General features: G+C 47.9%; 1 protein-coding gene across 5 annotated transcripts in view; it reads left to right on the top strand.

Annotated features, from left to right (window-relative positions):
• Window positions 1-21,097, top strand: part of LOC123759330 (muscle M-line assembly protein unc-89) — a 519,867-nt gene that overhangs the window by 442,157 nt on the left and 56,613 nt on the right. For 3 of the 5 annotated variants that reach the window (XM_069335077.1, XM_069335078.1, XM_069335075.1), the window contains exon 4: window positions 13,729-13,773. The exons of the other annotated variants lie outside the window; for them this stretch is intronic. In XM_069335077.1, coding sequence (XP_069191178.1) covers window positions 13,729-13,773 — 45 coding nt within the window. The remainder of the gene's footprint in view (window positions 1-13,728; window positions 13,774-21,097) is intronic. 5 annotated transcript variants of the gene reach the window in all.

Here is a 21,097-nt window from a genome sequence, read left to right as displayed (position 1 = left end):
GTGCCCCTTGTGTTAAACTGTCTTTGTCTACCCTATCAATTCCTCTCAGAATGTGTGTGCGTGCGTGCATGCATGCGTGCGTGTGTGCGCGCTTGCTTGCATGCGTGTGTGTGTGCGCGCGCGCGAGAGAGAGAGAGACTCTCAAGTGTGCATTAAAAGGGTATTAGAAGTGAGTAAATGAACTGAACTAAAAGACTGGTTGATAATAAAATAAAAATTAATTCACGGTTTTTACAAAGTGTATTTAATGGGAACTTGGTTCTTATCACACAGACACACTTTGGTGAGTGGCACCCTTTATCCCCCCCTCCCCCCCCCCTCCCCAGGGTCCTCGCAACCGAGTGGATAGCGCTCTGGGGTCGCAGTCCAATAATATATTATTATTATATATTAGCATACTGCACAGTATGCTAATATATATGGACGCCTATATATGCACACGCATATATAGGCGTTGGTTAGGTTAGGTTGGCGATTATTTGAATTTGTAATACGTGGGTGAAGCATTTACAGCGTTGTGGTTCGAACAAAAGTCGTCAGCGAAGCACTTGTTCCGGAAGTGTTCGGACGTCATCAGTTGTGAGTCGTGTGTAAACCGTTTTTCATCTACAAACAGGGGGTTTGGCGGGTGCATGGAATGGACTTTGGTCTTTGTTTATGAGGATGGGCTGGGTTCGATTCCCGGCGGAGGGGGGAAAGAAATGGGGCAAAAGTTTATTTTGCCCTGATGCGCTTGTTCACCTAGCAGGAAATAGGTACCTGGGGTTAGCCAGCTGCTTCGGGCTGCTTCCTGGGGATGTGTGCGTTAGTTAGAGAGAAATATGTGTAGTAAATATAATAGAGGGAAAATAGATTGGCTTGAAAGGCGGGGTCCAACAGCTAATAGCTCGATTCTGTAGGCACACATATTAAATATAAATAGTACACACACACACACACACACACACACACACACACACACACACACACACACACACACACACACACACACACACACACACACACACACACACACCATACACGAGAGGTTGAGATAAGATGTATTCGTGTGTGAGTCAGAGCAAGATAAGTGTGTGATAGAGACAGCAGTGTATGGCAGCTGGTGGCGTGCACAACCCCGCTCCTGTGCCGGGTAAGTCCACTACGGGCTCACCATAGCCCGTGCTACTTGCAACTTTTTATTTCCTAGTAGCTGAATCTTAAACAACAACAACAACAACATGGTGGCGTGCAGCCGCTGAGGGTACCGGTAGCTACTGACTTATCTGTCTACCGGGAGATGAGCTCTAGCTTTGCACACCCCCCTGCCTACTTGTACGATAAAGTGGGGGGTAGGAGGGGAGGAAGTGAGAGTGTTTGGGGGGGGTGTTGGGGGGTGTTCGGTAGTATTGCAATATTATGCAACACCTGTTGGCAGCTTGTGGGATGGTGGGGTAGGAGGGCAGCAGTCCTCCCTACCCCTCCTTCCTCCCTCCTTGCTGCCATCCCTCCCCCCCTCCTCCCTCCTTGCTGCCATCCCTCCCCCCCTCCTTCCTCCTTGCTGCCATCCCTCCCCCCCTCCTCCCTCCTCTCCCTCCGACCGTAACCTCCTCTCTCTCACTCCAGTTCTGCCAACTCACACCCTCATCCAAGTCAGACGTTGCCCTAGTGCGCCTCTCACTCTCCCACTCACTCTCTCACGCGCGTGCACTCTCCACTTTACTCACTCCAGCCGCAACACACACTGAGCAAATAAAGTGGAATTTGTCACTGATAATTGACAAAGGCTTAACGAGTGGCCATGGCGGTGTGTGGGGCCCCATGAAGCTGTGTAAAGCTGTGGAGCGGCCTGTGAAGCTTGTACATGTGGCGGCTGGTGCAGGGAGCAGTGAAGCTGGCTTGTAGTGCCGCCCTGTACACCAGTCTCACCTGTCATTGTGTCGACCTGTCCACCAGTGTCACCTGTCATTGTGTCAGGTGTGTGGAGGGGGCCACCATCACCCTACCGGCCACCCAGGTAAGTGTGTGTGTGTGGGGGGGGGGGGGTGACCTATTTGTGCCTGCGGGGGGTTGAGCTTCGGCTCATTGGTTGCGGCGTGTTCCTGAGCCTATTTTGGGATGATATCGTAGTTACTGTGTACAACTGTGAGTAGAGGCCTCGACCCCCACCTTGCTACTGACGCTGAACAAATGATTGACAACCTCCCTGTGCCGCCCGTCCTCCCAAGGTTTCAAAACGTCAAGAAAACTTAATTTAAAGTGTCCTCTCCTAACCTGACTAAGCCAGAGGACCCAAAACAGAAAACGGGACATAACGTCACTTTCGCGAGCCGCTTCCATTTTTTTAGTATGACGATTATTTGGCCTTATGTAACGAGCGAAAAGCGACGTTCTTCGTAAGAGAACAGGTTGCCAGAGGCTCGTTTGTTGCGTACTTAGTTCCCACTTTGTGTGTGCTTACCTAACAGTGCTTGCCTGTCAGTGTCAACCAGGGGGTACGGGGCACTTTATGCCCCGGCTACGAGCCGTGTTTTACTTCGTGTGCTACAGTTTAACTGTTCTGACGTGCAAATTCTTTGTTGAATCTGGCCTTAAAGTTGTGGCTGGAGGTGGCTTCCACAACCTCTGTCAGTGCGGTCCACGTGTTGACCTACCCTACAGGGTACGAGTATTTCCTTATATTTCTTCGACTCTTTTGCGGTTCCAACTGCATTTGTGTCCTCTTGTACTTTCTCTCAATTTGAAGAAGCTAACTCTTGTCCGCCTTGATTATTCTCCTCAGTATCTTGCATGTTGTGATCATATCCTCTGTTCCTTCTATTCTCTAGGGTTGTGAGGTTTAGTTTCATTAGCCTATCCTCGTAGCTTAGCCCTCTTAGTTCTGGCATAACTTGGCTCTCAAGTTATGTTTGAAGTTATCCTGACTACCTTCGCTTCTGGCTCCAGTGTCTTGCTGCCCTCTGCTTTATCACAGTGTCTGGGGCCTGCCCCTGCCGTCTCCACCAACCCCCTGCCCTCTCCACCAACCCCCTGCCCTCTCCACCAACCCCCGGCCCTCTCCACCAACCCCCGGCCCTCTCCACCAACCCCCAGCCCTCTCCACCAACCCCCGGCCCTCTCCACCAACCCCCTGCCCTCTCCACCAACCCCCGGCCCTCTCCACCAACCCCCGACCCTCTCCACCAACCCCCTGCCCTCTCCACCAACCCCCGACCCTCTCCACCAACCCCCTGCCCTCTCCACCAACCCCCGACCCTCTCCACCAACCCCCAGCCCTCTCCACCAACCCCCTGCCCTCTTCACCAACCCCCGGCCCTCTCCACCAACCCCCGGCCCTCTCCGCCAACCCCCTGCCCTCTCCACCAACCCCCGGCCCTCTCCACCAACCCCCTGCCCTCTCCACCAACCCCCGACCCTCTCCACCAACCCCCGACCCTCTCCACCAACCCCCAGCCCTCTCCACCAACCCCCTGCCCTCTCCACCAACCCCCTGCCCTCTCCACCAACCCCCAGCCCTCTCCACCAACCCCCTGCCCTCTCCACCAACCCCCAGCCCTCTCCACCAACCCCCGGCCCTCTCCACCAACCCCCGGCCCTCTCCACCAACCCCCTGCCCTCTCCACCAACCCCCAGCCCTCTCCACCAACCCCCGGCCCTCTCCGCCAACCTCCTGCCCTCTCCACCAACCCCCGGCCCTCTCCACCAACCCCCGGCCCTCTCCACCAACCCCCAGCCCTCTCCACCAACCCCCGGCCCTCTCCACCAACCCCCAGCCCTCTCCACCAACCCCCTGCCCTCTCCACCAACCCCCAGCCCTCTCCACCAACCCCCTGCCCTCTCCACCAACCCCCGGCCCTCTCCACCAACCCCCGGCCCTCTCCACCAACCCCCGGCCCTCTCCACCAACCCCCGGCCCTCTCCACCAACCCCCAGCCCTCTCCACCAACCCCCGGCCCTCTCCACCAACCCCCAGCCCTCTCCACCAACCCCCTGCCCTCTCCACCAACCCCCAGCCCTCTCCACCAACCCCCTGCCCTCTCCACCAACCCCCGGCCCTCTCCACCAACCCCCGGCCCTCTCCACCAACCCCCGGCCCTCTCCACCAACCCCCGGCCCTCTCCACCAACCCCCGGCCCTCTCCACCAACCCCCGGCCCTCTCCACCAACCCCTGTTCATCCTGAGCATCGCGTTTTACAATAATGTGGTTTATTGCGTTAGGAACAGTGGCGTACTGGACTTTGGTCAATACAGCAAACTGAACTGCAATTCCTGCGTGTAGCATCACCGTAGGGAGAACCTTTTGTTGCTGTAACAGGTGGGTACAGGTGCAGCCGTCTCCTGTTGGCACGCCGTAGTGTGGTGTGTATGTGCTTCCTTGTGAGTAGTGTATGGTGTGTGTGTGCTTCCTTGTGAGTATAGTGTTGTGTGTATGCTTCCTTGTGAGTAGTGCATGCTTCCTTGTGAGTAGTGTATAGTGTGTGTATGCTTCCTTGTGAGTATAGTGTTGTGTGTATGCTTCCTTGTGAGTATAGTGTTGTGTGTATGCGTGTCCTGGTTGTGGAAGTATACAGTGATGAAGGCCAGGACCAGCAGCCCACATGGGCGGGTGCCGTGGGCGTGGCTGGAGCCAGCAGGGGCGCCCGTCACTCTCACGGTGCTATTGCTTCGTCTTAACTGCTGGGAGGTAGTGGTTCCCCCCCCCCCCCCCTACACCCCTTGTTAGCGTCATGTCCTGCTGGGCTGTCATGCCTGGAGAGGGTTTCTGGAGTTGTTTTACTCCCCCCCCGCCCCCGAGTCCGGCCCGGGGCCAGGCTCGACTTGTGAGAGCTTGGTCCAACAGGCTGTTGCTTGGAGCGCGGCCCGCAGGCCCACATATCCACTACAGCCCGGTTCATCGCGTCTCCAATTGAACCGGAACTGCTTGAATACATTACAAAAGAGACGTATTAGGTGTGTGAGTCTGACAGACACAGACTGACAGACACAGACTGACAGACACAGACTGACAGACACAGACTGACAGACACAGACTGACAGACACAGACTGACAGACACAGACTGACAGACACAGACTGACAGACACAGACAGACAGACACAGACAGACAGACAGACACAGACTGACAGACAGACAGACAGACAGACAGAGGGAGAGGGAGGGGGTCGCTCTCCACCCTCATTGGTTAGATCACTCACATGCGTCAGCGTGGGTGAGCGCGACTGTGTTCTCCTTAATGTGCTTGCAGGCACAAGCTCCAGCTCCTGAGTCCCACTTTTGTTACATGTCAATTGAAATTACGGGCTATTCATGCCCGTGCCACCTCTTGGGTGGCTTAATCTTCATCAATCAATTGACTAATGTAATTGGCTTTCCTCGTAACCCCCCTTTCTTCTCCAGCGGTGTGTGTGTGTGTGTGTGTGTGTGTGTGTGTGTGTGTGTGTGTGTGTGTGTGAGTGAGTGAGTATGAACAGGGACTGTCAAAATACATGTACCGCGCTATGATTGGTTCAAATGTGATTGTGGTAAATGGTGGTACCACTGGTAGTAGTGGTGGTGATAGTAGTGGTGTAATTTTGGTTATAGATGATGATTATGACAAAGAACTAAGTTAGTATGATTATTGCAATCGGGAGGAACACACTAAGGGCCGGGATAGGGTGACAGAGGGAAGGAACGTTGGCCAACCACCTGGACCATAGGGAATCGAACTCCGACCTGCAAGGAGCGAGACCGTCGCCGTACCCACCAGTCCACAATGGACAATGACAGGGAAGGGGTGTGACGGGAAACAATGGTGGGTTGTGTGGAAGGGGAGGTACAACTCTGAGAACTTTGCACATGGCTTTTTTTCCTTGTTTCCTGCTGTTGCTGCTGCTGCTACTGCTGTTACTGTTGTTGCTGTTCATCCTCTTCGTCCCTCCTCAGTACTCCCTGCCACATCTCCACATTCCGCTTGACCCCTATTCTAAAATTATTCTTCCTGCGTGGTCAAATTCCGCACTATTTTCTCTCACTTTTTCCCCCAGTCAGTGTTGAGTACAGGCGTTAACTTCACTGCCACGGTAGTCTTGATTTATATTAATATTATTGTTTCTACCTTATGTACTTACCTAATTGTGCTTGCGTGGGCTGAGCTCTGGCTCTTTGGTCCCGCCTCTCAACTGTCAATCAACTGGTGTACAGGTTCCTGAGCCTACTGGGCTCTATCATACCTACAATTGAAACTATGTTTGGAGTCAGCCTCCACCACATCACTTCCTAATGCATCCCATTTATCTACTACTGACACTGAAAAAATGCTTTTTAACGTGTCTATGGCTCATTTGGGTACCCAGTTTCCACTTGTCTCCTAATGCGTGTGCCCCTTGTGGTAAATAGCCTGTCTTTATCTATCCTACTAATTCCTCTGAGAATCTTCTTGAATGTGGTGATCATGTCCCCCCTAACTCTTCTGTCTTCCAGTGATGTGAGGTTTAATTCCCGTAGTCTCTCCTTGTAGCTCATACCCCTCAGTTCGGGTACTAGTCTGGTGGCAAATCTTCGAACCTTTTCCAGTTTAGTCTTATGCTTGACTAGATATGGACTCCATGCCGGAGCCGCATACTCCAGGATTGGTCTGACATATGTGGTATACAAAGTTCTGAAACTTACACAAGTTTCTAAAGGCCGTTCTTATGATAGCCAACCTGGCATATGCCGCTGATGTTATCCTCTTGATATGGGCTTCAGGGAACAGGTCTGGCGTGATATCAACACCCAGGTCTTTCTCTCAGACTCTTGAAGTATTTCATCTCCCAAATAATACCTTGTATCTGGTCTCCTGCTCCCTACACCTATCTTCATTACATTGCATTTGCTTGGGTTATACTCTAACAACCATTTGTTCGACCATTCCTGCAGCTTGTCCAGGTCTTCTTGAAGTCTCAAGCTGTCCTCCTCTGTCTTAATCCTTCTCATAATTTTGGCGTCGTCAGCAAACATTGAGAGAAATGAGTCTATACCCTCTGGGAGATTATTTACGTATATCAAAAACAGGATAGGGCCGAGTACAGAGCCCTGTGGGATTCCACTGGTGTCTTCACGCCAATCTGAGGTCTCACCCCTCACTGTAACTCTCTGCTTCCTATTGCTTAGGTACTCCCTTATCTACTGGAGCGCCCTACCAGTTACTCCTGCCTGTATCTCCAGCTTATGCATCAGCCTTTTATGGAGTACTGTGTCAAAGGCTTTCCGACAATCTAAAAAAATGCAGTCCGCCCATCCTTCTCTTTCTTGCTTATTCTTTGTCACCTGATCGTAGAATTCAATTAAGCCAGTCAGGCAAGATTTACCCTCCCTGAACCCATGTTGATGGGTTGTCACGAAGTCCCTTCTCTCCAGGTGTGTTAAAAGGTTTTTTCTCACGATCTTCTCCATCACTGCATGGTATACAAGTTAAGGACACTGGCCTGTAGTTCAGTGCCTCTTGTCTGTCACCCTTTTTGTATATTGGGACTACATTAGCAGTCTTCCATATTTCTGGTAGGTCTCCCGTTTCCAGTGACCTACTATACACTATGGAGTGTGGCAAGCAGAGCGCCTCTGCACACCCTTTCAATACCCACGGTGAGATTCCGTCCGGGCCAACAGCCTTTCTCACGTCCAGCTCCAACAGGTGCCTCTTGACCTCATCTCTAGTAATTTCGAACCCTTCCAAGGCCGCCTGCTTTACTGCCACCTCTCCTAGCGCAGTGACCTCTCCTCGTTTTATTGTGTAGACCTCCTGGAACCTCTTGTTGAGTTCCTCACACACCTCTGTCATTCTCTATGTACCTGTCCTCACCCGTTCTAAGTTTTATCACCTGTTCCTTCACTGTTGTTTTCCTCCTGATGTGACTGTGGAGTAGCTTTGGTTCGGTCTTGGCTTTATTAGCTATATCATTTGTGTGTGTGTAATATTTTCTTCTGTCCTCCACGGCCAGGGTTGGTGAGCTGTTAGACGTCACAGAGTGTAGTGAGTTGTGGAGCACTACAACCACAGAGGGTGATTGTAGTGATCTTATTATGGCGGATTGTAAGCTGTAGTGCGTAGGCTTAGTATTGTAAGCTTTACACTCGCACTCTGTGGTTGAACACAACCACAGACTGTGACTGTCAACATCTTAAACACGCTTGAGTTATAGTTACATCACGTACATTACATGATTGTGGCGGTGTTGAGACGACGCCAGGCCGGGCCACACGCCTCAAGGGGTAGTGGTGCCAGTGGCCAGTGGGGGGGGGGGGGGGCGGTGGCCACAGGTGGCCTTCCTCCGTCACATCCCGCCTCTCCCTTCGTCACATCCCGCCTCTCCCTTCGTCACATTCCGCCTCCCCCTCCGTCACATTCCGCCTTCCCCTCCGTCACATTCCGCCTCCCTCTCCGTCACATCCCGCCTCTCGGCTCCTATCCATTCCCATGCCATGTTCACACCCCCCCCCCCGTCCTCACTTAAGTTCTCACGCTTAGTGAGAGAAGGAAAGGGGAGCTTGAAAGTGAGAATGCAGAGAAGGAAATGTGTATAAATGCATGCATAGGATTGCAAAGTGAACTGGCACACAAGGAGACCCCATTTATATTTCAATCACAGAAACAAAACTGTTGGGAGTCATAGGAAATAAAGCATTCCTTGGCGATGACCATGTTGTGATGAGAGGAGGAAGGGAAGCGGCCCTGCTGGTCAGGAAAGATTCAATGAGGCACAGACTGTGAAGGATTCCGAGGCTTAGTAACTAGCACCATAACAATGGGAGGACCCAAGATCACTGTGAAATAAAATCCCTGCACTTGGATTGGTCGGTACAGCGACAGCTTCTCTCTTCTCGCAGGTCGGCGTTCGATCTTCGATTTTCCAATTGGATGGGCACCATTCCTTCCTTTCTGTCCTAGCTCCATGTCATCATATTCCTTCCAAGTTTTATCAGTTATACTGGCTTGTTGCTTTCTTCTGATAATTTCCTTACAACCCGACAGGAGTCCATCAGAAACAACGCAGTTGTTACCATCACAACAGCAGGAAGGAATGAATCATAGGAGAATACATTCATGACCAGAGAGTTGTGGGTGACATAGCCTCAATGGGACACAGACAGAGAGAAATCCCGAAAAGTCCAGCATTATTGAGCTATATTGTCAAGGACCCGGGAACAATGAGGGGACAACGAAGCAGATAACCTGAATGAGTTAGACGCTAGGAAAGTAAACTTTGAAACCTCAGTGGGAATGAGTCGGTGTGTGTTGACATCAGAATATCTGGTGTAAGAATGAACCACCGGTTTAGGGATGGAATGAGCAGGTGATAACTTAAAAAACTCGTACCAAAGGCTAAATCACGAGGGAATGACACAATATCTGTCTGGGGAAACCATGGGACATCGATCATAGCGAAAAGACTACACGTTATATGATGGTCTTCTTCAGGCAGAAATATTGCCAAGTAATCAACCAATTTGTCCTCATCCAACGTGAGGACAACGAGAGACACGGGATTAATCAATAACTTAGCCAAGTCCTGCTGTTACCTGGTGTGGGAGTGGCTCCCAATGGCTACAACTGTCGAGCTTGTGACGGGTTTAAGCCAGTGGGGACAGGTGATATTGTTGTGAGCTTCTGGACGATCGAAGTGTGAAGTATCGACCAATCAGCGAGAAGATAGATAACGTAATGCAGGCGATGAGTCACATTAACGTGGCTGAAGTATGTTGAGCAAACCACACACTAGAAGGTGAAGGGACGACGACGTTTCGGTCCGTCCTGGACCATTCTCAAGTCGATTCTAGATAACGAAGTCTAGATAACGTAATGTGATTTGTCGCTTGGGAGTGTAGATGACATCCGACCTCGGTCAGCCCCAGCCAGGCTTCCGGAACACTCTCTCAAATTGTTATATAATTGATGGTACGTCGACCTGAGCTTAAAGGAGATCTGTTAGTACGTTAGTACCGCGACTCCTCTTGGTGGAGTTGTTAGTGTGGGAGCGAGTATTGCTGCTTTCTGAACCTGGGACGACATGACCACTACTGACGGGGAGTGTGAAGCTGCAATGAATATCTGTTGATGATTTCGAGAGTTCTATGCCCGCAGCCTGGTTATACTCTATCTTCTGTAGACTGGCCCACCTTTGCTGGTGGAAGTGTTGTATATGAGGCTGCTTGTCTTCGTAGCCTGGAGGTCCACACAGCCCTCACACCCAGGCTGGCCCCGTTAAGATATGTGAGACTTGATCCACAAATAAATTATACTGTCTGCAGGAGAGAGACATAGCGTGGTTATTGTGATTTACTATTGAAAAGTCGAAGCAAGACGAATAGTCCCAAGATATCTTCAAGGAAGATGGGTTGGCGATACATTACTGCGTTTGAACAGCACTTAACGCAACGTCTGCTGCGGTTGAAGATGTAAGTATGCCGCTGCATTGTGGCCCTCGGATGGATTGAAGACTGGTATGGCCATCTTGTTCATCTGGAGAGCTCCAGACGTCAGCCAGCATCACAACAAGGATGCCATCACACCTGTGGATGGGTTGTGAGGAGCCAGACGCTAGCGAGAAGTCACAAAAGGATTTTGTGGTTCATTGGCAAGATGAAAAAATCTGATTTTCTGAGATATTAATATTCTGCCTTTAGCCAGTGGAAGAAGAAAATGGAAGTGGAAAATAAAGTTGAATATCCCGTTTTGGTTTGGGTAGGCAGGGATGCCTCAAATTGGATTTTGTGAATGAGCTGAGGCAATGGGGTAAAATATGGTGAAATTGGTGTCCAGAAGGTAAGGTAATTATCAGAAGCAGCGATAAGTCACCGGGGATCGAACGCCAACCCTACAAAAGGCGAGGTTGTCGCCCAAGTGGCTGGCGATTTTCATCTTGATAGTAGACATATAGTTTTTGCTGACTTGGCATATTTGCCGGAACAAAATTTGATGTTCTCAGAGGGTAGTTGGAGAAGTGCAGCAAGTACGGGATCAATCAGGTTGTGACGTGGGGCCTCAGGCCGCTGCCAGCAACAGCCACACCCAACAAGTTATCACCAGACAATCCTTGCCCCACAGGCCGCCCTTGAGCAGTGCAAGAAATCTTGAGACAGACTGCAGATAAACTAGAGCAGGAGGTTCTTAACTTGGGGTCCGTGAAAGTCAAAGGTCCTCGGCTTGAGGGGGTCCATGAAAGTCAAAGGTCCTCGGCTTGAGGGGGTCCGTGAAAGTCAAAGGTCCTCGGCTTGAGGGGGTCCGTGAAAGTCAAAGGTCCTCGGCTTGAGGGGGTCCGTGAAAGTCAAAGGTCCTCGGCTTGAGGGGGTCCGTGAAAGTCAAAGGTCCTCGGCTTGAGGGGGTCCGTGAAAGTCAAAGGTCCTCGGCTTGAGGGGGTCCGTGAAAGTCAAAGGTCCTCGGCTTGAGGGGGTCCGTGAAAGTCAAAGGTCCTCGGCTTGAGGGGGTCCGTGAAAGTCAAATCAAAACTGTATGAGGCAATAAATTTTCAATAAAATAAAAGTATATTGGCTGCTTGCAAAAATTGCGTTTTATGTGCTTATTTGCAGTTTCTATGGAGGCGGTTCATAGTTTCAACTGATTTTCAAAGGAGATCAGTGAGTCAATGAAGGAAGAGGAGGAGTGCACTAGAGGGTGTGTGAGGTCACAGCGAGGAGTGTGGCTGTGGCACAGCACGTTACCCTTGCCAACTACGCCATTCGTTTGGCATTGTTACTGAACTGATCACCGCCAGCAATTACTTCACTCCGGGACCTGTATCACGTCACCGCCTTCTAGGCCCTGAGTATTGGCTTCACTTATTTACACCTGGCGCAGTGATGTTAAATTATGCCATGAATGATTTTATCGTGTTTTAAACCACTGTTTTGCTGTTAAAATTGTATGAATATTTAATATATCTCTCTCCCTCTGTCGATCTCTCTGCTTCTCTCTCTCCTTCTGTCTCTCCCTCCCTCTCCGTGTCTCTCTCCCTCCCTCCCCATGTCTAATTACATAATGAATCAACTGGGCAATTTACAGAAACGTCCAGTGATAAGGGATTCTTTTTCAGCGTTGTTAGGAAGACCTGGTTCTTGTCGAGGGTCGTGATGAGAACATTGTTCACTTTCAGGCTGGTGGTGACGACATGTTTATAATAGTTCCACTTGCCTGTACCCATAGTCTCGAGCAGCTATTTTGGAAGGGGGGAGCGGGGCCGTTTGCTTTGAACTTGACGGGTCAAAGGGGAGAGAGAGCGACGGTTTTTGTTAAGAGCGTGACTTAGGGAGCGTTGAAGCGTTGTGATGGTGGTTGGAGGGGGCTATCTTGAGATGATTTCGGGGCTTTTTAGTGTCCTCGACCAGGCCTCCACCCCCAAGAAGCAGCCCGTGACAGCTGACTAACACCCAGGTACCTATTTTACTGCTAGGTAACAGGGGCATAGGGTAAAAGAAACTCAGTCCATTGTTTCTCGCCGGCGCCTGAGATCGAACCCAGGACCACAGGATCAAGTCCCGTGTGCTGTCCGCTCGACCGACCGGGGGGGGGGGGCCGGCGAATTGTGAGTAACGACGAAGTTGGGGTTGGCGTTGGTGCTGTAGGTCTCGTTAGCGAGGCTGCTACCATCAACGAAGCGCGAATTCTCGACAGCCAGGGGGCCGGGATTGAATGGACAGCGCTTGGGACTGGTAATCCCAAAAGGGTCCGGGTTCGATCCCGGCCGCCGGCGGAAACAGATGGGCAGATTCTTTCACCCTGATGGCCCTGTTACCTAGCACTAAATAGGTACCTGGGAGTTAGACAGCTGTTAGACGGGCTGCTTCCTGGGTGTGTGTGGCGGGGGGGGGGGGGGGAAGAGTTAGCAACAGTTGATTGATTGACAGTTGAGAGGCGGGTGGAAAGAGCAGAGCTCAACCCCCGCAAGCACAACTAGGTGAATGCACACACTCACTCACTCACTCACTCTCTATGATTCACTGACCATTACGTGTGATGTTTGTATATGTGCAGGGGACTGAAGCTCCTGGGCCCCGGCTTTAATATGTCCGTCATCAGATGCTGTGACTCCTAACACTTTTTGAGTTATGATATAACTACATGAATAATTATGAGTATAGTTTAGTTTGCCTGCACTGCCTCTCTCCCCCCCCCCGTCTTCTCCTTCCCTCACTCAACCCGCACTCTGACGCACTGTCGGACACTCAACCCGTACTCTGACGCACTCTGTCGGACACTCAACCCGCACTCTGACGCACTGTCGGACACTCAACCCGCACTCTGACGCACTCTGTCGGACACTCAACCCGCACTCTGACGCACTCTGTCGGACACTCAACCCGCACTCTGTCGGACACTCAACCCGCACTCTGACGCACTCTGTCGGACAGTCAACCCACACTCTGACGCACTCTGTCGGACAGTCAACCCGCACTCTGACGCACTCTGTCGGACAGTCAACCCGCACTCTGACGCACTCTGTCGGATACTCAACTCGCACTCTGTCGCACCCCCTTACGCCCCACTGCCTCATATTAACTAAACAACTTAAAATTGCGTCCTATTTCGGTTTTCATGTACGCTGAATAGCCTGTCGTTGTGTGCCCCTCTGTCTCCATGTATCTTGTATGTTGCGATCATGACTCCCAGTTTGACGACAATATAATGTTTACTTCTTTTAACCTTTCCTCTTACCCAGTGTTTCTATATTTTTCAGGTATCAGTCTTATGGCCAACCTCTCAACTTTCTAAATCCTCTTTTTATGCTTTTTTAGGTGCGGGGTCCAAGCTGGTGATGCATACTCTATCACTGGTCTCACGTAGGTGATATATACTTATCTGAATGATTCCTTGGCCAGGTTCCTGAAGGCTGTTCTTATATTCACTTGCTTTGCATTTCACCTTTTTCTTATGTTCTTTGCATTTGCCGATAATGTTATTCCGTTTATATGTGCTTCTGGCAATAGGCTTTGTGTACTGTCTACCACAAGGGGTTTTTGCCCTTTCCAAGTGTATAAACTGCCTTCGTTACAGACTGTAATGCGCACCCTCTGGTCTTCCTTCATCTGTTTCAATCCTAATTACCTTGCACTTAGTGGGGCTGTACTCAAGCAGCCACTTATTGGCCTCTTCCTCTAGCTTGTTAAAGACTTGTAGCATTCTCCTGTCATCCTCACTCCAGATGATCTCATAGCCTCACACCTGCCAACATTGACATCATGAACCTCATACCTGCCAAGATTGACATCACACCTGCCAAGATTGACATCACACCTGCCAAGATTGACATCACACCTGCCAAGATTGAGTCTCCCTTCATTTTGACAGGTCTTCTCACTCAATGGATCTCCGTTTTCTGTTCCGTGTGTGTGTCTCAGATCAGTATTCATTCAAGCCGTCATTCTTGACAGCTTCTCAGCCTGAGGCCTTGCGAAGACTAAAATTACCTGCGAGCACATAAATAAGACGTCATGGCACGTACCAAATAATTTAAAATTTAGACTTTTGTACAAATCCACAATGGCCGTGACGAGGATTCGAACCTGCGTCCGGGATGCATTTGTTCATTTGTGCATCACGTTAGTGTGATCTCTGTGTGTTTATCATCATATTTTCTTTTCCGTTCTGTGCTGCTTTCATTATGTATTAATATCACATTATCCACCCAACTTGGTTGCTTCCATTTCAATCTGTTTGAATTGAGATTTAGTCTCATTTTGCATGGTTTTCATATCTTTTTTGTTTTTCAAAAGATGAATGACATGAGCACCCGCTACCAGGCCCACAGTAGACTAACTTTCCTGTACATATATATATGGATAATTTGAAAGCCTTGTCTAGCACTCTGCTCCAGAACACAAGAAGAACTATGAGAATTCGCAAGAGCTGAGTGTTTAGACTATGCCCGTTGTTTACCTGACCGTGTAGAGTCCTTCGTAAAGCACAACTACTTGCGCTGGTAAGTTCTCCAACACCTGCAACACCTCCAACACCGTCCAGTGTTTCTCCACACAGAAGGCAACTTTCTTATCTTCCCTCACAAACTTTCTCCACAATCAGTGCCTAAGATTGGACCCGATTACGTTGTTCGTTTAGTAGTGAAAGACGAGGTAAACTGCCAGGAGAAAAGAGATATACGACACTGTGTAAGAGTTGCAAATTAACAACTTTGTTTGAATAATGGAGTTGACTGCGTTAATTAGAAACAAATTGAAATTGATCAGATCAGTGTGTAGAGGGCGCGCTTTGAGTAACTTCCCGATCTTTGTCGGGATCTTTGATCTTTGTCTTGAGCCCAGATAGATCACCCCGTCACGGTGGTGGTTCCATCGTTAGACTAGCCTCTGACACATCGCCACTGACAGCCCTCACTATTAGATTGCTGGAAGAAGAAAGTTGAAACAATATTCAACCTTTGCTCCAGGTATTTTACTGAACTGTATAAATGTTGCATATCGTTTATTCTATTACCGTTTAATGTTGTTTACCGCAAGGATGAAGAAAATGTATCAGTCCTGCTGATATCAACAGTAAGAGTCAACAATTATACAATTATTGCACAGATTTGTGCAATCATAGTCATCTTGGTTTCAGATATTGTATTTGATAGAACCCGGGTTGTTAAGGACTGGACCAGGAGCCAGATTCACGAAGCAGTTATGCAAGTACTTACGAACCTGAACATCTTTTCTCAATCTTTGGCGGCTTTATTTACAATTATTAAACAGTTAATGAGCTCCGAAGCACCAGGAGGCTGTTTATAACAATAACAACAGTTGATTGGGAAGTTTTCATGCTTGTAAACTGTTTAATAAATGTAATCAAAGCCGTCAATGAGTGAGAAAAGATGTACACGTTCGTAAGTAACTGCTTAAAGTAATAAGTAACTGCTTCTTTAATAATCTCCCCCACCCCTAAAAAAAAAATTGTACTTGAGGGGGGGAGGGGGGGAGACCTTGAAACTCCCCATGACCCCGTAAGGCAAATCCTTGTTTTCTCAAGTAGACAACCACGTCTGTAATACGAGTTACAATCATCTTATTTGTCTCTATCTCTTCCCGCTGTTATCACTGCGGCCGAGACTGTTCTGCTGTTGAATAAGCGAAATTTGGTTATGAAAAGTTCACTTATCTTTTATCCTTATCAGAAACAAATTTATGAGTGTTTCTAGGCAGTCTTAACAATATACATGACATAAGACCTATATCATAGAACGAAAAAAAGCCACTTCAACTTCCTGTCGTTTTAAAATTGCCTTTGCGGTATATATTTGGCAGTAGCCTACTCCTAGACAGGAAATATTTCATTAGCATAATTGTATTCTGTATTCATTAAATGAATGCGGTAAACCATCATTAGTTCAATGCAGTGACTCGTTTTACTCGTTTTTCTGATCATATTTAAAGTTGTGTATCGAACCGGCTTCGACAACTTGCTCATCTAGTCCGTTCCAGTTATTTAGAACACTGAGAGGGAAAGAAGCCCGGGTTCAATCCCCGGTGGAGGCTGAAACAGACACAGTTTCTTTCATCCTGATGCCCCTTTTCGCATAGCAGTAAATAGGTACGACTTTGAGACTGAAAAGTTCTTTCTGACATCCCTGTGACTCATCTGTGTTTCCAGTTTCCAATTGTGTCCTCTCGTTCTACTGTTTCTTAGTTTGAATACTGCTTCTATATCTACTTTGTCAGTCCCCCATATTATCTTGTATGTCGTTATCATGTCTCTCCTATTCCTGCTTTCCTCTTGTGTGGTGAGATAGTTTCCTGTCTTCATAGTTCAGTCCCCTTAGCTCAGGAATAAACCTTTTTGCATATTTTTGGACTTTTTCTAGTTTTGCTTTGTGGTTCTTTAGGTAGAGGGTTCCATGCTGGGGCAACGTACTCAATAACGGGTCTCACAAAGGATGTATAGAAAGCTCGTAAGGGATCTTTGTCAAAGTTCCTGAAGGATACCTGGACGTTTGCCAGTATGGCGCATATATATATATATATATATATATATATATATATATATATATATATATATATATATATATATATATATATATATATATAATATATATATATATCAGTCTTGGCGCTTATTAACTAAGCTCCCTGACTGACCAACCCCCGACGACACTCATGGATCCATTTGGGTACAGTTGTCGTCGGGGGTTGGTCAGTCAGGGAGCTTAGTTAATCAGCGCCAAGACTGACCAATCCTTATAGACGATCATTGGTGCGGTGGTCACGGTACTGTGTACGTTTAGGGGTGATCCTGGACGGCATGGGTTCGAATCCTGGCCGGGTCAAAGAGTTCTTAGTGATATATGGCTTGCGCGTTCATGCAGCTTTCTCACACACGTACCTAGTAGCCAGAACGCACTTCTCGGCCTACTATGCAGGGCCCGATTTGCCTAATAGGCCGAGTGATTTTCTTTATTTTCAATATTTTTTTTCCAAATAGTTTTTTTTAATTATTATTATTATTTTCTATTAACACCATAATTTATTGACTTAGTTGTGTTAGTTAAAGTTAGGGTAATATAGGTTAGGTTAGGTTTGGTCATATATCTACGTTAGTTTTAACTCAAATTTAAACAAATTAACTTATACATAATGAAATGGACAGATTTATCATTTCATAAGAAAAAATTTGGAAAAATATATAAATCCAGGAAAACTTGGCTTATTAGGCAAGTCGGGCCTTGCATAGTAGGTCGAGAAGTGCGTTCTGGCTACTAGGTACGATATATATATATATATATATATATATATTATATATATATATATATATATATATATAATGTGTGTGTGTGTACTCGCCTAGTTCTGCTTGCGGGGGTTGAGCTCTGGGTCTTTGGTCCCGTCTCTCAACTGTCATTCAACTGGTGTACAGGTTCCTGAGCCTACTGGGCTCTATCATATCTACATTTAAAACTGTGTATGGAGTCAGCCTCCACCACATTGCCGCCTAATGCACCACGTACTTAATACTCTGACACTGAAAAAGTTCTTTCTAATATCTCTGTAGCTCATTCAGCTTCCACCTGTGTCACCATGTGCGCGTACCACCCGTGTTAAATAATCCATCCTTGTCTACCCTGTCAATTCCCCTGAGAATTTTGTATGGGGTGATCATGTCTCCCCTAGCTCTTCTGTCTTCCAGCGTGTGTACGTGCGTGCATTGTGTGTGTGTGTGTGTGTGTGTGTGTGTGTGTGTGTGTGTGTGTGTGTGTGTGTGTGTGTGTGTGTGTGTGTGTGTGTGTGTGGATGGGTGTAGATGTGCTCCCCTTCTGAATATTGTCATGAGTCATGATATATAAGACATTATTTATCTTGGTGGAGTTCCGAGGCCGTCTCCCCCGTCATGCCTGCGAGAGGAAGGGGCGAGGGGAGTGGTGAGGGGAAAGGAAGAGGGGGAGAGTTAGGAGGGAAGGAAGAAACTAGGCAAGGACAGGAAGGGAAGAGGAATGGGATAAGTGGAGAGAGAGGGAGAGTAAGTGGGGATTCAGAGGGGGTTACCTCTCTCTCTCTCTTCACCCACACTAAGCACTTTACACCCACTGCCTCCCCACCACTTTATATTAATCCCCACCATTTCCTCCGCCACGTTGGTCGTCTCCCCACCACTCTACCTCATCTTCCTGTCGTTTTAAATTTAAATTTTGCCCCGAGGGGGGAGTTTATTGGGCCACGCTACTCGTCCTACGAGGGGACACACCGCCATAGCCGCGTGTACAACACTCCCCAATAGGAAGAAAACCCGCTGGGTTGTTCATCCTTTCACTTGTACCCAGACACAGCTGGGACTTGCTTAACTGTCTCAAGTGAACAGCTCCTCAAACAAGAATATTAACATTGTCAACTCATAAAATCTTACGTTATCTTGCGGGTGCAAAATGGGGGAATCTCTTATGAACAGTATATTTGACAAAGTGTTTTCCTAACTGAAACAATGTGGGGTTTATTATTCTACACATTTCTAATGACTCTTAGATGTCCACATTGTCTCAGGTAGTGGTCAAGGCGGTGTCCGTCACTCTCATCACAGATTCTGCAACTCCGCTGCTCAACTGTTGTTTCCACTCCGAATCTCCATGGATATTTGTATCCAAGACGAATTCTTGCTATTACTGATTCTCTCTTGCGACCACCACCTCTTCTTCAATGACTCCTGACCTATTTCCTTATCATGTCTACTTTTAAAATTGTGAATAGATTTTTTTTTTGTTTTGGTATAATATGATTGTGTATAATATTGAGGTCTGATAAAGACCTTTTGTGTCCTCTGTGATCCTTTTTGCGCTACCGCTCACAGGATGAGTATGGGGTGCACAATAAACTAGCAGCCTCCGGCGGCAACAATCGGGTCGCTAACCTCCCTCTCTGGAGGAGCCAATCCGCAAGTCCTTCGCACATACTATGTACAGGCAGTCAGATCAGTGATCGACTATGCCGCACCTGCACTCACAAGCCTATCATGAGAGAGGCTTGCGAGTCAAGCCTATCACAACAACCACCACCACAAGATAACAGTGGAAAACCTTGAAGTAGCCCAACACAATGCTATGAGAGCTGCCCCTGGGAGCCCCTATGCGGACCAGGCTTGAAACTCTGAGACTGGAAACGGGTTTGCCCTCTCTTCTAGACAGAATGTCAAAGAACAGCTTCGACCATCAGTAAGATGATTGTTACCCTGATCCAGTCCCAGTACGGCAGGCCTTGGTGGTTGGACTTGGCTAAAACAATGGAAACTCTTGGGCTGCCAGATCGGCAGAAGACCTAAACAGACAATTAAGAAGCATGATTCTTGATAGAGAGGGTGATCATCCACACCCACACTACTCTTGTTCCCCACCGTGGGAGGAGCCTACCTTCAAAATAGTAATAGAAAGTTTTCCAATGAAAAAGGCTGCCTATGATCCAACAATCCTAAGGCGCACAATAGAAGAGCAAATGTATAGCATTGTAGTAGCAGGAGCCACCCACATCTTGACAGACGGATCGGTGGACACAGAATATGAGAGTGCTGGCGCTGCTCTTTGCACGACCAGCGTTCAGGCATATTGGAGACTGGGAGGACTAGTATCATCAACCCAAACTGAGCTGTTTGCCATACAACAGGCATTCGCATATGTGATTGCACAAAACACTCAAAATGCAATCATACCCTGACTCAAAAGCTGCACTTCAAATACTAAGACAAAAACAGTGGAAAGATAACGTGGAAATAATTACCACCATTTTGTATCTTGGAGCAGTCGCTAAAGGCAAAGGACTCAACATAACCCTAAACTGGATCCCGTCCCATGTTGGAATCCCATTAAATGAGAAAGTGAAAAACTGCTAAATTGGCAACTCATCATCCAGTGATACATAAAACAATTCAACCCAGCCTAGAGTACATAAAAATCACCATCACCAAAAAACTCTCACACCTCAACAAAGCCTACCTGCACCAGAGAGTAGCTGAAGGTTCGCCATCTGCAACATGGTATCTTCAGACCACTAAGTTAGACAGGTTAAATATCCCAAAAAGAATCCACAGGGAAATAGCAGTTAGGTTATATAGACTACGTCTAGGTTACAGATGCAACTGGGAGATTGGTGAACCCCGACAGAGAGAGTGCATCTTCTGCCAGTCACAGAAAAGCCACTACTTCACTATCTCCTGGAATGTGAAGCAACCAACGACCTTAGAAGAGCTTTAAGAGTTCCTGAATCCTGCAGTAACCAGCCTGAAGACATCAACACTGCCACTCTTCTGGTCAAAAAAGGTGTCCAGCAGCTGGAGACTCTCATATATACTCTGAAGCAGTATTCTCCCCCGCGATAGCAGCCTGACGATTTAAATGCGACTTCAGCACACAGTACGCTTTCAGTGAAAAAAAAATTTACTTGCGGGCTATTCATGGCCGTGCCACCTCATGGATGGCTTAATCTTCATCAATCAATCAATCTTTGTAATCATTTGAACTCTGCCTTTGACAATGTCAAACGACAAACACTAGATCAATTAACCTTTTCATTTGATTACTTCGACGTTTCGTCACCATCTTCACGAATATGCACAATAAACACAATAAACACAGGTATACTCATTGTCCATGCAAGACATGTGAATGAAAAGTTTAGAATGAAAAATATAGTACGAGTT

The sequence above is a fragment of the Procambarus clarkii genome, chromosome 32, assembly GCF_040958095.1.
Source record: "Procambarus clarkii isolate CNS0578487 chromosome 32, FALCON_Pclarkii_2.0, whole genome shotgun sequence".
Taxonomy (NCBI): domain Eukaryota; kingdom Metazoa; phylum Arthropoda; class Malacostraca; order Decapoda; family Cambaridae; genus Procambarus; species Procambarus clarkii.
The sequence above is the reverse complement of the archived record's forward strand: the minus strand, read 5'-3'. Positions and strand labels throughout refer to the sequence as shown.